Raw genomic sequence first — 17,089 nt, 5'->3', positions numbered from 1 at the left:
CACCACCTCTGTGAGTTCACGTGAACATCTGATGGTGGGCCTGGGGCCACTGTTGGTCAGCAGGGCTGGCGGTTGGGAGGGAGCACTGGATGCAGCATGGGGAGGAGCAAGGACAAACTGGGATCTACCAGCACCTCTGCATCTGTCTCTCACGGCCTCTAATCTACACTGATCTTCAGACCATGGTGGCTTCACTTCTGCCTCCCAAGCTCATGCAGCTTCACTTTTGCCTAACTCAAACCCAGAAGCACATAGGGAAGGGCATTCTAAAAAACATAGCTCCCAGCCCAAATGTACCATAGAACAGTCCAGCACACCCCTGAGACTGATTCCCTTTGTTATGCGTCTATCTATGTTCATGAAAAGACGTCATGATTATTACTTTTTTTAAAAAAAATGTATTTATTTAGGCTGTACCGGGCCTTAGTTGCAGCACGGACTTCTTAGTTGCAGCATGCATGTGGGATCTAGTTCCCCATCCAGGGATCAAACCCAGGCCCCCTGCATTGGGAGTGCAGAGTCTTACCCACCCTGTACCGCCAGGGACGACTGAGAAACATCATGATTATTGATTCATCTTCTCAGATACCTACCTCAGTTCTAGGAAGGGAAGGACCCTGGATGGTGAGTGCAAACATTTCAGTCACTGGAAAAGTGGAGCATCTCCTGAAAATTAATGCTTTAAAATATGTGTCTGTCATTGTGAGATTGAACCTCTAACTACAATGAAAACACCGAATCTGCTACCCAGTAAGGCCCTGAGCTGCGTTTTTTTAGCCTCTGATATTTCAAACTTAGATTGCTCCAGTATCAAAGGCAGAAGGAGCGCCTTTGAATTTAACCTCATCTCCCTGTCCCTATTCACTCTGTGGGTCAAGCACTGAAGAGAAAGGAAATAAAAATGATCTGGATAATTGCAACAGGTCATTTTGTTTATCTAAACAAGCACCTGTATTGCATTTAATTGTATGCCAGGCATAGGTCTAAGTGCTTTACAAAGAGTAACTAACTCAATCCTCATATCAGTTCTATAAGATCTATTATTAACCCTCCTTACAGATAAGGTAAGAGGCTTAGAGAGGTTAGGTAAATTGCTCAAGGTCACACAACTGGAATTCACATCATGCTTAACTGTAGCTTTTTTTTTTTAATTGGAATATCGTTGATTACAATGTTGTTAGTTTCAGGTGTACAGCAAAGTGAATCAATTATACATGTACATATATCTACTCTTTTTTAGACTCTTTTCCCATATAGGCCATTACAGAGTATTGAGTCGAGTTCCCTGTGCTATACAGTAGGTTCTTATTAGTTATCTATTTTATATATAGTAGCGTGTATATTGTCAGTCCTAATCTCCCAGTTTATCCCTTCCCCCTTAACTGTAGCTTTATGTGTAAAAGGTTCAAAAATTATTCATTAAAGTCAAAAGCTGCAGAAACTGATGATGAAATATCATTTTCATTATCACTTGTAAAGTATTAGATGTCATTTTAAGAGTGACTTTCTTAGGGACCTGGCAGAGGTCTTTATTTAATAAAACCTCATTTAATGCTCACTACTGCCCTGTGAGGTATGTACTATGATTCCGCTTTGCAGATGGAGAAATCAGAGAAGTGATTTGTGCAAGAGTACACAGCTAGCTGAAAGGAGATCCAGGATTCAAAACTGACTTCAAAGATGCTGCTCAGCCCAGACACTAAGAGGAGGCTAAGATCTACCACCCAGAGTCCAAACCCTACAAGTCATTCTGGCTCTTGGCACTAGAAGCTAAATCAGACTCCCAAGCCGGAATGCTCAAGCAGCATGTGCTGGGGGTTGGAGAATCAGCTGGGGCCCTTTAGTGAGCCCGTATTTTCTGGAGGTGAGAGATCATTTCTGGGGCCTAGGACAGGGCCTCCCATCTTTTTCATCTCTCTCTTGGCCCCATTGTTAGTCTCTGTCGCTTCTTAGTTTCTTCCCTCCACTGGGTTTTCTCTTCCCTGGATCATTGAGGGGCAGGCAGCAGAGATGCCAGACTTTGCCTCTCCCTTCCTTTCTCTAAACACTGGAATCCTTTTGCAGTTTTTTCCCCCACTTGGTAACTACGTAGCACGTTATAAAATCACAAGAATGTTTAAGACCTTGCACTTCTGGTCTTTAATGAAATATAAGTGGAACTCAGCTTCATTGTTCCTTTGTCTTTTGCTGGCTCACCTCTGATGTCTTTCAGGTACTCAGAGTCCCCCAATTGCCATGCTCTCCAGAAGCAAACCCCATTCCTCATATTCCATATTTTTTTTGCAAATTCAGAATGAACAAGTGTTCTCCTCTCTTTTAATTGTGTGTTTCTTTGGAGAGTTTTTATTTAGAAAATTATAGTTTTGGATAATTAAGATGTTTACCCTTTAACCTAGTCTATCCATTTAATGTAGTAATTTCCAGCCATTGATCTTTTACCGCTAAAATAATGTTTCTCCTACTTTTCTGCTCCTACAGGTGTAAGCTCTTTCTATCTTCCACTCTCTCCCATCTCCATCTGCCAGTTTTGATTTCTGGCCAACCCTAGACATATAGTAACTGCCAATTCACCTGGTAGGATCATGCCCTCAGTATAGAAACATGGTAGAAATTAGTCTCACATGCAAATTCTTATGGCTCAAATGGCTATAGTTGTGTTTCTTGATAAGAAAGGATCAATTCTGCATTCAAAATGTGGATCTAATGTGTGTTCTTTACAAAGTGAGGGAATGTAAATTATTTGTAAAGGTTATTCACTGGCAACACACGCATTCTGATTGGCATTTATCTATCATTTACGTAACATTTTTTTCAGCCACTCAGGCTGGGTTGTTTATTATTTATTATTTTCTATGCACTGTGCTAGACACTAGGGTTATGAAATAAATGACACTGTCCTTTAAGCACAAAATTTCTGATTCTATTCCTGAAACTTTTACTAGTGATTCTGCTGACTTTGGGAAGTCATTAGTGGATCTCAGCTGCCCCAGTATAAACTGAGGGGCTTGTATTAAGTGATCTCAATTTTAAAACTTCTAAAATTAGAGGCTACAGGAGATTTGACTTCTTAATTCAGTCACTAAGTTGCTCAGTGCCTTTGAATCTAATGTTTAGTCTCTGGATCTCAGTCTCCTCCTCTATAAAATAAATGGAAGGTGTTAGAGCAGGTTTGGAAACGTGTATTCCAAGGAACTTTGTTAAAAGACCCTTCTAGGAAGAAAGGGTTCTGTGTTCGAGAAGGTCTAGGAAACTCTGGAGTCAGAAGGTTTCTTCACTCCAGGACTTCTCAGAAACTTTACTATACCAATTTTGCTTCATGATCTAAGCAGGAGATAGCAGATGTGCTTCCCAAATTTACTTGACAGTGGAATCCTTTTCCCCCAGAAGCATCTTTGTAGTACGAATAAATTGTCCTTCAGAATACATTTGGGCAATGAATTACTATATACCTTCTAAGGCCCTTTATTGCAGCAATACTGTCTATCCTTGGATCAATTTCATGTCACAGATATCTGCTAGTTTGTTCTAATATAGCTGTGTGGTGTGCACACTGCTGGGCTTCCTTTTTCTCTTCAAGTTGTGTTTACAATTCTCTTGGTGCACAGGCTATAATCTCACCAACCCTGAATACATGGCCTGCAAAATCATGCATCTCATTAGCACTTTGGTCAATAGTGTCCAGAACAGTATGTTTTTTAGGGAAACATTCCAAAGGGTAGCACAGAGGAGGCTCCTTGGGGGAAACAGATGAGATAAATGAAGATGAGAAATAATAGCATTAGTAGGGCTGATTTCCATGAAAACTCACAAAAATGTGTTTGACATTTTGATGACTAAACATAGTCTCTCCTGTCATAGGACTGCTGTTCCTGACCAAGGCTGTTAAGAATCAGAGTAATAGAGCTGAGTGTCTCCATGCAAAATTCTGTGTTCAACATCTGTCATGCTGGAGATCATTAACGTCCAATTGCAGTCTATTGTCTTCATGTTACTCAACTTCATTTCATTGTCGTTGCTTCAGCTGGGGATTAATCAACTATTTATGGGAAGACAGGACTTGGAGTCAGGGCAGTCACAATGGGGTTTTAGTCTCAAGCAATGGTAAGGGAAGTAAGACACAGTTAAAAGCCTCCTGATTTGTGGGAGCTTGTTGATAATTTAATTAAACAAAAATATCTGAGAATAATGCCTACATAATCCATATTTCAAAAGGAGAAAGAACAAACTTGGTCTTAGTAAAGAATCCAGAAATGATTCTGGCTTGAATCTATTTGGAACTGGTTTCTTTGCCACCTTACTCTTCCTTAAGAGCTAGAAAGAAGCTGAGATAAGAGAATCAAGTTAATGGTTTCTCTATAAATCAGCACATCACTATCAATAGTGGAAATCATGCTTCATTATTGTTCCTGAGGACAGCTGACACAACTGAAACATCCAAGTAGTATGACATATTTATAGCTTTATGAGGTGGGGGAAAAAGTCTTCCATTAGGAATTATTTTTTAAAACCTCACAAATCACTTAGATATTTCCATTTTGCACATGTATGCACATTATGATTAGTTTTATTAGATTTAAAAGCCAAATTAAATAACTAAGTGATTATCATCTCAATATATGTCCTGAAAACATTTATAAACTGGTGTCAGGGGGAATTTAGTATAAATTCTAAATTTGCCTGAGTATCCAAGCTCATGCAATCCAATTATATAGTACGATAATATACATCTTTTACATCCACATTAATATCTTTTTCAACCCATTTTTAAAATTGAACTATAGTTAATTTACAATGTTGTGTTAGTTTCAGGTGTACAGCAAAGTGATTCCGTTTATATATACATTGTTTTTCAGATTTTTTTTCCATTATAGGTTACTACAAAATATTGAATATAGTTCCCTGTGCTATACAGTAGGTCCTTGTTTATCTATTTTATATTATAGGAGTGTGTATATGTTAATCCAAAACTCCTAATTTATCCCCCACCCGATCCCCTTTGGTAACCATAAGTTTGTTTTCTATGTCTGTGAGCATATCAATATCTTTTAATATTCTGTAATAAATTATTCTGCAGAAAACAGCCAAATTATTTGCACAGTAAAATTTCAGATCTGAAATAATATTAGGACCTGCTAGTTTGTCCCAACTTGCTTAATAGCTAAAATAAAATGAATATACTCAGTTGAATACATTCAATCAGCATTGTGCAAAATTGCCACACATCTTGACAAAGCGAAATTTTCTGACACTAAACGTCTAAATATCTTAAATTTTCAAGACCAACATATTCACACAAGTGATTTCTAGTAATTTAAAAACCTTGGTTCAGTTTTTGGTAATGTAAGCTGCTCGCTGATATGGGAAAGGATGAACCAAGCCATCCGCCCACCCCCACCTTGTTATTCTTTTGGGGACAGCCCGGCCACTCCAGATGGTGTATTAGTGTTGGACATAGCTTTGGAGAAACTTCCAACAGACGAAGGCTGTAATGTCAGGATTTTGCCGTGCGTCGTCCCCCTTCCCCCCTGCAGTTCCCAGGGTAGGAAGGTGCTGAGATGGAAGCCGAGGGACGCCCGCCCACCTGCCACCACCTGTTTGCCTCCTTCAGCCCTCTGCTATAAATTCTCCTCCTTCAAAGATTCATCCAGCACTCTCCGACAGCTACTGCGGAAGAAGCGCTCCTTTCCTCTCTGAGCTTGGGGAAAGATTTTGTCTTCCAGAAAAGAAGTCTCGGCCTTTCCCAGAGGACTTGAAAGACATTTCCCGAACCAGCGACACCAATTCTGCTGCAGAAAAGTTCCCTTCTCTTTTTCAACTTCACGTTGGGAAAATGACTTTCTCTTCCACATCTCAATTTCCCCTAAACTTCGGCAAGTGAAGAGACATCAATCTGGTTATCCAATAGGACAGAGGGCGGGGCCCCGCACTCCCACTACAAACTTCGATTCACACGGTTGCTTTGTGCATGACTTATTTGCTACGAAGAGCCAAGTTGCAGAGCGGCTCCATACACCAGCCCACGCACAGGTCCTGAGCAGACCAGAGAGCTCGGCGCCTCCCTCTGTCCAGCGGGGGATGAAGTCCTGCAAGCCCAGCAACCCGGCGGCGGGAGCGCGTGCCGCGCCCCCGTGCGTGGGCGGCGCCGAGTGCGCGGGCACGTGCGCCGGGGAGGGGCGGCTGGAGAGCGCGGCGCGCAGGCGCCTAGCGGCCAACGCGCGCGAGCGTCGCCGCATGCAGGGGCTCAACACGGCTTTCGACCGTCTGCGCAGGGTGGTACCCCAATGGGGCCAGGATAAAAAACTGTCCAAGTACGAGACCCTGCAGATGGCGCTGAGCTACATCATGGCTCTGACCCGCATCCTGGCCGAGGCAGAGCGATTCGGCTCCGAGCGGGACTGGGTCAATCTCCACTGTGAGCACTTCGGCCGAGACCACTACCTTCCGGTCGCGGGCGCGAAGCTGCCGGGCGAGAGCGAGCCCTACGGCCAAAGGCTCTTCGGCTTCCAGCCCGAGCCCTTCCAGATGGCCAGTTAGGACGCGCGACCCAGCCGGAATGAGACGCCCAGTGATCCGCGCTGTGGAGCCGTAACCTTCCCCCAAGTAGCTGGTCGGGTTACCGGTGGCTTGGGATGCATTCTTAGAATAAAATTAGCAAATTTCCAGGTTACTTTTATTCGCATCCCCAGTCCTAGGGACGCAAAGACTTTATTGCTTTTCTTTTATTCCTCCTTAGTATGTTGTAGATTTCATTAATGGATCTTGGAATGCTTTGGTTGCTGAAAGTAATGCCTCCTCCCCCTTTTCTGGACTACCTTGAGAGAAAACAATCTTAAGAAAAATAGGATTAGGTTATACTGCAGGTTTAGCCCTTACTTTCTTAAACTTTGTAAGTTTGTCCTGTTAGGGTGAAGTTACAGTATCTATTACTTGTGTATACTTAATAGAGAGCTGCCTTCCTGTCTTGTAAATGCAGTTATGCTTAGTGCATTGTGTGTGCATGCATGAAGTAGTAGAAAGTTTTCTTCTTTTTTTTGGTAGAGTACATGGGCGTGAGTGCTCTGTATTTTTAAAACTGTGTATACATTATTAAAATATAGATTTTGTAAAATATAATTAAAAACGTGGGTTTGTTTTTCATGCCAAGTGCCCTGCTAGTTTCCTGATGGCACTAAAGGCCTGTTTGGGGGGGTGATGATATTGAGTGCTTATCTGAGTAAAGATGTGGAGTGTTTAAATCTAATCCCACCAATTGGCAAAGTGCTGTTTTGTAATACTTCATCAAAAAAAAGACAAGCTGATGAGAGTACAAGTAATTAATTTGAAAGTTTTCTCTATCAACTTGGAAGTATAGATATATTTTTCATGGTTTTTAAAAAGATTAAATTAATTGAAATAATGTTTAGCTTTTAAGAAACTAGATTTACAGTTCCTTAATATTTTATTTTCCTTATTAAACCAATTACTAACTACTGATTCCTTACAAGTACCCAAATATATTTGCATATATACATTTGTGTGTGTATATATATATATGGCTTTTGGAAGTGATTTTCTTTTAATCAGTACCAGTTGAGCAATAAGGGCTTCACTACCATCAAGGCTAATCAAAAAAGGAGCAATATAATACACATGGTATTGGTTTGAATTACTTTTATAAATTTGCTTAACCATTGGATGAATAAACCAAGTCCTTAATGTAAAGAACGACTTGGTCAACAGCACTGCACGCTTTTGGGAGAATGTCTTGCTAATAATTGGAAAAAGCAAGGCTCTATGCATTTGGAACTTGTCACAAGTCAACAAAAACAGCATTTCCCAAACACTTTTATTATGTGTTCCAACACCTAACACCAAGGCACAGCCACCTATTTGCAGTTTATCTACAAAGTCTTCATCAAAATTTTCACTTTCTTAGTTATCCCTGATTATCAAAATCCTTTTGGTTTGTAATGAGCAGAAGTATCTTCCCCATAAACTAAAACTTACAAAATCACAAGTGTATCACTAGAAATCCATTGAGAGACTAATGATGAATTTTCCTTTCCTTCTGATATCTGTTAATAAGAAACTGAGGTGTCCTCAAGACTTTCCTTCCTCGGTGCAAATTAGAAAATAAAATGTTTAACCTCTTGACTTCAGCAGCTCTTAGAAGACATTATAGTTCCAGCAGACAACACGGCTCTAGAAGTGATGATGCCCAGACCACTTTCTGGTCCTACTCCACTCTGCAGTGGGTACCGGGGCTATGGCAACCCTAAGGGCACCTGCCTTCCTCACTATTTGGGCACAACACTCTACTTATTTATACTTAAAATGCTTCATTAGTAGCCCCAGTAAGTTTCTGGAGTTTGTAGAATGAAATAAAATCAGTGTTAATATAGAATGTGTTAATCAGAGAGGATCTCACAGATGTATTCAGATGGTTAGTCCTTTTTTTAGGTAGGGTGCACATTCCTCTCTCTGGACTGTAAATACCCTGCGAAAGAGAACCATACAGGGATAAACATGCAATATATATATTTGCTTATCACCTTAACAGCAGTTTCTTTTTTTAAGTTAATCTTTATTGGGGTATTGTTATTTTACAATGTTGTGTTAGTTTTTACTGTACAGCAAAACGAATCAGCTATACGTATACATATACCCCCTCTTTTTTGGATTTCTTTCCCATTTAGGTCACCACAGTGCATTAAGTAGAGTTCCCTGTAAGTAGAGGGAACTAAGAGGGAACATTAAGTAGAGAACATGCTATACAGAATGTTCTCATTAGTTATCTATTTTATACCTAGTATCAATAGTATATATGTGTCAATCCCAATCTCCTAATTCCTCCCACCACCCCCTTTCCCCCTTGGTATCCGTACATTTGTTCTCTACATCTGTGTCTGCTTCTTAATGAAACCAAACAATTTAATTAAAATGATGCTATTCTAATCCTATGCCTCTTCTCCCCCATCCCCATTCCCCCCAAAGAGTGGAAATCTGCTAACTGTTATGCTTTTTTTTTTTTTTGACATTTCTTCTTTTTTTTTTTTTAACATCTTTATTGGGGTATAATTGCTTTACAATGGTGTGTTAGTTTCTGCTTTATAACAAAGTGAATCAGTTATACATATACATATGTTCCCATATCTCTTCCCTCTTGTTATGCTTTTAGTTGCCCATTTCTGTGGTTTGGAAATCTCTGGAAGCAACTTAACTCTTACCAAATTCCTAAGCTTTCCACCCCACTTGATGTACTATTTTTTTCCTGAAAAATATTTGAGGGAAAAGTAAAGGGGTCTCAGTGATCAAACCCAATCTATGATAAAACTCCTCAAACTGTATGTTGGGGAATCCATCATGGTTTATGGATTAGGAGCTTGGATAAAACAAATGTAAAATATTTGTGGAGTTAAGGTTCATTTATTACTATACATAACAGAATTTAGATTACCAAGCAACCTAAAAGTTGCTGCAATATACTATATTGTCTCGCCTTTGAAAATCTGTTCTTTCTAGTTTCATAACACATTGAACACATTGAAATTCAAAAATATTCTTTTATTCGGGCTTCCTTTTCTTAAGAAATCAACAAATGTTATCAAGCGTCTACCCATACCCTGCCTTCTTCAACATCATCCTCGTCCTTGTGTAGGCAGCCAAGAAGAATACACATGTACTAATCAGTAAGCTGCCCTGAACAGTGTGCAGCTGAACGCTTCAACTGTAGAGTATCGGGAATATGTACCATAAGAGCTCCTAAGAGAGATATTAAGTAACAAAAGAAGACCCACTCCCAGGCAGGGTTTGAGTCCCATTAGTTATTATATGTGGGCTCTCCCTAGGTGCCAGCTGCAGGTTGAGGCCAAACCCCAGGGTCAGAAGTCTTGAAGAACCCTATACAAGTGAATGGGGCTATCAAGGTGGGAAAGGCCATCTAAGCTAGTGGTTCTCAACCCAGACTGCTCATTAGAATCTCAGGTAGGGAGTCTTGAAAAACATACCAAATCTGGGGCCCCCTGTTCAAGAATTGATTTAACTGCTCTGAGGTGAGGCCTAGGCATAGATATTTTTTCAGGACTCTCCGGGTGATGCTAACTGGCTGATGGGGTTGAGAACTGCTTAATTAAACAATATCTACTATGACACCATTAACCTTGTTACCAAAAACTGACTATATTGTTGTCACAGTCTTTGTATTTGCAGATCTTAAGAAGGATTAGGCTATCTTTCTTAACATCCAGTTACACCCAATTTCTTAGTTAATGAGGTGACCATTATATTAATGAAGATCTAACATTTCTGCTGGATATGAGCCAGATGGAATGTATTTGGGTTGTGGGTAACAGCGCTACAGGATTCAACAGTTAAGGCTCAGTTCACTACTTAAATTTTGCCATCTTAGAGTAAAAGCAAAGTGTTATTTTGGACTGAATTTTGCTCTGCTCTCTGCTTAGGTTTCACTAAAGATATCTCTTTTTGCTGCCTGTGGGTGACAGAGATTTCAAAGCACTTATAAGACCATAAATATATGACCAACCTTTTCACATGTATACCCATTCCTTGCTCTGATCATGAATATACTAGAGGGTGCAAGCTTTAACGAGTGTTTTATTGAATTAACACAGGACTTTTGGATGGCTGTTTCAAACTGGTAGTGTACCCCCAAAATACCCAAGCCGAAAAAAAACTACTGAGAGCAAGAACTTACCCATCTCACATAACAAAGTCTGGGACCAAAACACAAATCATACCCCGTAACTAACTGAGAATAAATAAAATTTTATTTAATGAATAAAGAAACAGTCCATCACATCCTCTAAATTGCTTTTTAAAACATCCAGGTTGAATTAAATACTGGTTCTTAATTTTTCTTTTTCTAATTGCAAAGTTTCCAAACAAAACACAACCTCCAATAAATCTTTAAGAAAACACAACTAGGAAACAGCAACGGGTGTCATGGAGATGATGTGGGCTACTGGAATACAATGCCATATACTTCCTGGAGAAAGACACAGTAAATGCTCACAAACATTTTGGCTTAAGCGATCATTGGTTTTCATTTCCAAAGAATATCTAACATGCACGATGCAGAGGAAAGGAATAAAAGCCAAGATCCATTCATTGCTTTCTAGTAATAGAGACGAAATATACAGTTTATATAGTTCACACATTTCAAAATGGTTACTAAAATAGTTTTTCCATTAGGATTTCAATAACCAAAAAGGTACTTTAGAAAATAAGTTGACTCTAGCTTCCTGAGATGGAAGCATATCATGTTTGTAAGCCTTCTGGGGCCTGGTGTGTTTTCAAGTGGAAAGAACTCATGCAGGAAGAGAAAGGAAAAGCATAAGATGTGTCCCTTGACCATGATTGAACTGTTAGCTATGGGTGTGTGTGTGTGTTGGTGTGTGTGTGCACATGCCTTCGGACACAAGAACTTTGTCAGTTCTCATGGCTGAAATGAATCATGGAGTTTAAATTCAGACTTGATGTAGCTAAGAATTTGAAAACAGAGACCAAAGGATATGTTCATTTTTGAGGGTCCGTATCCATCTGTTATCCTAAGGTTGATTCATTTCAACATAAGGCTAATGACATGCTAGTATGGAATATTTCTTCATTAGAGCCTAGAGAAGTACAATGGAGTTGTCCTGAACTGCGTAATCCAGAAAGGAATACAGGGACTCTCTTCCTATTTCTCTGTGCACTGCGGAGTCATTATTTCCACTAGCTTTGATCATAGATGCAGGACTCTGAGTTCCCTTAGGCTATTCTGCCTATGTTGAAATAAATTTCCCTGGAATCTGCCTGTAGAAAGCAGATAGGATATTTCTTGAATTTATTTAATTTTTCTCCAGATTTTTTTCAACCACATAGCATCTTTTTTTTTTTTACATCTTTATTGGAGTATAATTGCTTTACAATGGTGTGTTAGTTTCTGCTTTATAACAAAGTGAATCAGTTATACGTATACATATGTTCCCATATCTCTTCCCTCTTGCGTCTCCCTCCCTCCCACCCTCCCCATCCCACTCCCCGAGGTGGTCACAAAGCACCGAGCTGATCTCCCTGTGCTATGCGGCTGCTTCCCACTAGCTATCTATTTTACGTTTGGTAGTGTATATATGTCCATGCCACTCTCTCACCCCGTCACAGCTCACCCCTCCCCCTCCCCATATCCTCAAGTCCATTCTCTAGTAGGTCTGTGTCTTTATTCCCGTCTTACCCCTAGGTTCTTCACACATAGCATCTTGGAAGAAGAAATTCCCCCACTGTGTACTACCCTTCTCAGGAAATACAAAGTAGTGGGACCGGGAAGAAATGTGAACTTGTTAAACAAATTAACTACTTACTTTGGAGAAAAATATTTTTACCATTTTCTTTGGATTGAAAAAACCCCTGCTATCACTTTTTTAAAGGGTCTCTACAGTAAACTTCATAAGTATTTATTTATCCTACCCTCCATCCTGGGAAAGTCTCAGATATTTTGTTTATTTCACAGATAAAGAAACAGAGACTCCAGAGTTATAACAAAATTAGAGAACGTATCTGAAATTCATCCGAATGATTAAAATTCCTATTGGAATTCACCTGAGAATTCCTAGACATAAGGAGCTCTCCGAATGCTATTAAATGTTTTATAGATTTTTATCTTGACAGGAAGATGATGAGAGAGAAGAGTAGGTCATGAAACTTAATGCTAAAGCTTGAAAAAATAAGTGAAATTTAATCAGAAAAGAGGATATGGTACCTCTGAAATCAAAATACTGAGAAAGTAAAAGTTAATTAACCAGTGTGCATTAAAAAATACAGTTGCACTCAAATTATCTCATTTGAATTATTTCAGGGTTTTACCTCTCCTTAAAATACACAGTAAAACGGGACTTCCCTGGTGGCGCAGTGGTTAAGAATACGCCTGACAATTCAGGGGACACGGGTTCAAGCCCTGGTCTGGGAAGATCCCACATGCTGCAGAGCAACTAAGCCCGTGCGCCACAACTACTGAGCTTGCGCTCTAGAGCCCGCGAGCCACAAGTACTGAGCCTGCATGCTGTAACTACTGAAGCCTGTGCTTCTAGAGCCCGTGCTCTGCAACCACAATGAGAAGCCCGCGCACCACAATGAAGAGTAGCCCCCGCTCTCCACAACTAGAGAAAGCCCGCGCGCAGCAACGAAGACCCAACGCAGCCAAAAAAAAAACCCCAAAACGGTAAAACTGTTTATACTGTGTGCACATACATTTAGTAATCTTTTGGTAATGACTGCTGTGGTCAATACTAGAATGTAGTTAGTTCACTGGATTCTTGCCCCACTAATTGTGGGGAAATTATAGGAATCTGTCTCCAGTTTGCAGATAACTCACTGAATATGTGTAGAAACATCAGGTTCTTTGGAATTTTGGAACGTTGAGCAATTAATTCTTACCACATTATATGAAAATCATTCATGTTTCTTAGTGTGTATTAAAGTACTTCTTATTGTAAGAAAACTATAATTGTAACTCCATTCATTTCCAATCAAAACTGGTCAAGCATCCCCCACCCTGCCACCCCCATCTTTCCCATCTTTAAGTTTCATTTTAATGTGTCCCTGTTTTCAGTTAGGAGGTAGAACGAATTTTTATCTTAGAAAGTAAAAAACATTCTATGAGAAGTTTACTGGACTTGCTGGACATTTTAGGAAGACTAAAACCCAGTTATCTTTCTGTTCCTCTAGAGATATCTGACCAGGTTATAACGTATGTGGTAATTTTTACAATTTGAGTAATTTAAAAAATCTCTTTTAAGTATCGAATATATGTATTTGTACATTAAAAAATCAGTTCAATCATCATCAAAAAAACACAATCTTTAAACCTGGAAACTAGCACTGTTTTCTGCATTTTAAAGAAAAATGCCCATTTATGTCAACTGTCAAATATTTATTGTCAAATAATGTTGAAATATTTTAGTTTTTACTATTAGGGAAACATTTTCTACTCACTTGTATGTTAAATCTTTTAGCAAATTAGTATATATGCCTCTACAGTACAGCAATTTTCTTTATTGCTTACACTCAGCATTTATGGCACAATTCTCAGAGGATTGAAAAGTGTGTTCTTTCTCTATTTCTTGCAATTTCAAGGCTATTGCTCTTCGGAGTTTGAAGTGGTCATTACTTAAATACGAACAAAAAACAGCCTGTTTATGGTTCTATAGCACCAAGTATGCTAACTAATATAATTAGGCATAAAAAGGAGGCAAACATATTTTTAACAAATATGCATTTTTTTTGCATCGCACAGATTTTTTAAAAAACATGGTAGTAGCAGCTTTTTTTTAGCATACTGATGACCACTGCATTGTCAAAGTTTAGAAGATGCTTGGCATTCTTCAAGCAATGCTTCAGTAATTAACTTTCTGAAATATTGATCCACTTAAAACAAGAAAAGGCAATCAGTGGTGAAAAGGACTTCAACAAGCTCTATTGCAATCTAAGTATCTGTTCATCTTCCTGGTGAGGCCCAGTGATTTTCAACTCGACCGTAAGTGGAAATACTTTGAGTCCAGGTTACCCCTGAAGGGACCTTGAATGAAGGTCATTATGAGTAAATTTGCCTTTGAGTTTACAACCAACTTATAAATAGCCCATATACAAACAGACTCAGGTCAGGATCTCAGCTTGGAAGGTTCTTTGGGAGTGTGTAGGGAGGAAGAGGACAGGAGGAGGCTGTGATCAACCAGAATAACTTGGATGTCTGACTCAGTTTTCTAGACCTCCCCTCCCGGCCTGATTTTTTTTTTTTTTTTTTCCTTTTGCCAGCAGTTCCATCTATTAGAAGTTGATGGAAGTAAGGAAGCAACTGCTTTTAAAAGCTCAGCTCCTCTGAAGTTAGACTCTCAGGCATTCAGGATTTGTTCAATTGGACTGCTTTCTTCTGACCCCTAAGCCAAGATGCATGGAACAGGAGTTAGGTCATTTTGGAGCATGAGACATGTTGGCAGGTTGTGGGGAAGCAGTGAGGGGATGGGTTACAGCATGGGGGGTTACAGAACATGGGGCACAGGGCATCTCAGAGAAAAACACGGAATGGGGATAGAAGCAGAAAGGACCTCAGACACTGTAGCTTGGACATGTAGACACAAAAAAGGAGGAAGTAGTCTTTCTTCTATTAGCTGCTTGGCGGTTTGGTTTTTTTTTTTTTTAATTAATTAATTTATTTATCTTTGGCTGCATTGGGTCTTCATTTTGGTGTGCAGGCTTCTCATTGCGGTGGCTTCTCTTGTGGCGGAGCATGGGCTCTAGGCACGCCAGCTTCAGTAGTTGTGGCGCACGGGCTTAGTCGCTCCATGGCATGTGGGATCTTCCTGGACCAGGGCTCGAACCCGTGTCCCTGCATTGGCAGGCATATTCTTAAGCACTGTGCCACCAGGGAAGTCCGGCGGTTTGGTTTTAATGCTGCATTTTCTTTCTCCATTTTCCCTCTGATCCCCATTTCCATGACTAACCAAGTTATGAAAAGCCCTTCACTTGTTTGGAAAGAAGGGTGCTTATGAGATCTGCATAGCTTCTTGAAAAAAGGGCCAGAAGGATTGTACCAACTTTCCCTCTTTCCCCGGGCCATTTTTGCAGTTTTGGAGATTTCTCCGAGGGCTTCATGAATGCTGCATGTCCAACAAGTGTAGTGCAAAATAGTAGGGTCTAATAAGGCCAAAGTGCATGTTTATTTCTACTTTCCAGACATGCACTGCACGTGCAACAAGGAGGAAGTACATTCTTCACTGACGCCGACGCTACAGCCTATGCTATCTGCAGCCCTTCGGACCTTTTAGGGTAAGTTCTGTGATCAAATCATGGTAATAAAATGATTCTTCTCAATCTCACTTGCTCGTTGGAATCACCTGGGAAGCTTTAAAAATACTGATGCCTATGCCAGAACCCCAGAACTTATGACAGTGATTTGGGGTTGTGGCATGGCTATTGGGATTTTTAAAAGTTCCCCAGTAGATTCTAGTGTGCCAAGGTTAAAAACCACTGCTCTAGACTCAGTTCATTTTATATGGAAACATACTGACTTACATAGAATTTTAAAGTCCAATTTAGGTCAATAAATATTTATTGAGTGCCTCCTCTGTATAAGGCAAACTTTTGACACAGTCCTTACTAACAAATAGCTAAAATCTAGTGCAGGCAAGACTGGGCTAGTGCAAGGGGAGAGTCAGGCAGGTATATAGAGGCTGTGTTTTATATAAAATACTATACAAATTCATCTTCTCTTTTTCCAGACTCAAGAAATTTGCTATAAGATTTCAAAAAAAGTAGAATTATATTTTATTGGGGTCTGAGGGGGTCAGAAAATATTTCATAGAGGCAGTAAAGTAGCATTTGAGATGTTTAAGGAACAGGTAAGATTTCTGTAGGTGGGGATTGGGGAGAAAGCCTTCCAGCTGGAGGCAAAAAAGAGCCATGTGGCTGGAAAGCTGAGGCCTGTGTTAACTTTGCTGGTGCACTGGGTGTGTTTTCTGAGTAATGGATGAAAAGCTTTGGGATCATATTGAAGCAAGGCTTGAGTAGCACAGGACAGAACAGCTGGCCTGGGTTGGCTCCAAGGAGCCACTGGGGGTTCGAAAATTGGGGAATGATATGATTGGAGCAGTACTTCAGGAAGAATGATCTGATGCTGAGATCTCAGCTAGATTTGAGTGGGAGAAAAAGCAGGACTAGAGGCAGGAAGACCAATTAGAAGTCTCTTATTATGGTTGAAGTCAGAAGAATTGAGGGAAATTAAGAGAGTAATGAAAGTCTGAACTGGGGAACCACGGGGGGACAGAAAGAAGGCCTGAATATAAAAGAAATAATCGAGTTAGAATTAACATGATTTGTCAGTTGATTAGAGGAAGCAAAAAATGACTTGGATACTCTTTATTTAGATTACTAGGACTGTGATGGTGCCATTAATAGAAATCATTAAACTAGGATGATGAATGGTTTATGAAAGGGAAGATGATGAATCTGATTTTGGATGTGTTGAGTCCACACATATCCAGCAGAACTAAAATTTCTTATATAAGTATTCCTCGTTGTAATTGAATTCCAATAGAATTTGGATTTGTTCAACACAGTA

General features: G+C 39.9%; 2 protein-coding genes across 3 annotated transcripts in view; both read left to right on the top strand.

Moving 5' to 3' along the window:
* PBLD (phenazine biosynthesis like protein domain containing) overlaps nt 1-17,089 on the top strand; it is a 130,594-nt gene that overhangs the window by 36,610 nt on the left and 76,895 nt on the right. Inside the window, exon 11 of one of the 2 annotated variants that reach the window (XR_009536168.1) lies at nt 15,706-15,798. The gene's annotated coding sequence lies outside the window, so the exon portion shown is untranslated. Of the gene's footprint in view, nt 1-5,531; nt 5,650-15,705; nt 15,799-17,089 lie in introns of those variants that run through there. The other variant, XR_009536169.1, reaches the window with a different exon arrangement.
* ATOH7 (atonal bHLH transcription factor 7) lies at nt 6,060-7,071 on the top strand. The gene has a single exon (XM_060126708.1). The coding sequence runs from the start codon at nt 6,076-6,078 to the stop codon at nt 6,532-6,534; it is 459 nt and encodes a 152-aa protein (XP_059982691.1). The 5' UTR covers nt 6,060-6,075; the 3' UTR covers nt 6,535-7,071.

Source organism: Lagenorhynchus albirostris, chromosome 16, assembly GCF_949774975.1.
Source record: "Lagenorhynchus albirostris chromosome 16, mLagAlb1.1, whole genome shotgun sequence".
Taxonomy (NCBI): Eukaryota; Metazoa; Chordata; class Mammalia; order Artiodactyla; family Delphinidae; genus Lagenorhynchus; species Lagenorhynchus albirostris.
This window is presented reverse-complemented; position numbering and strand designations above follow the sequence as displayed.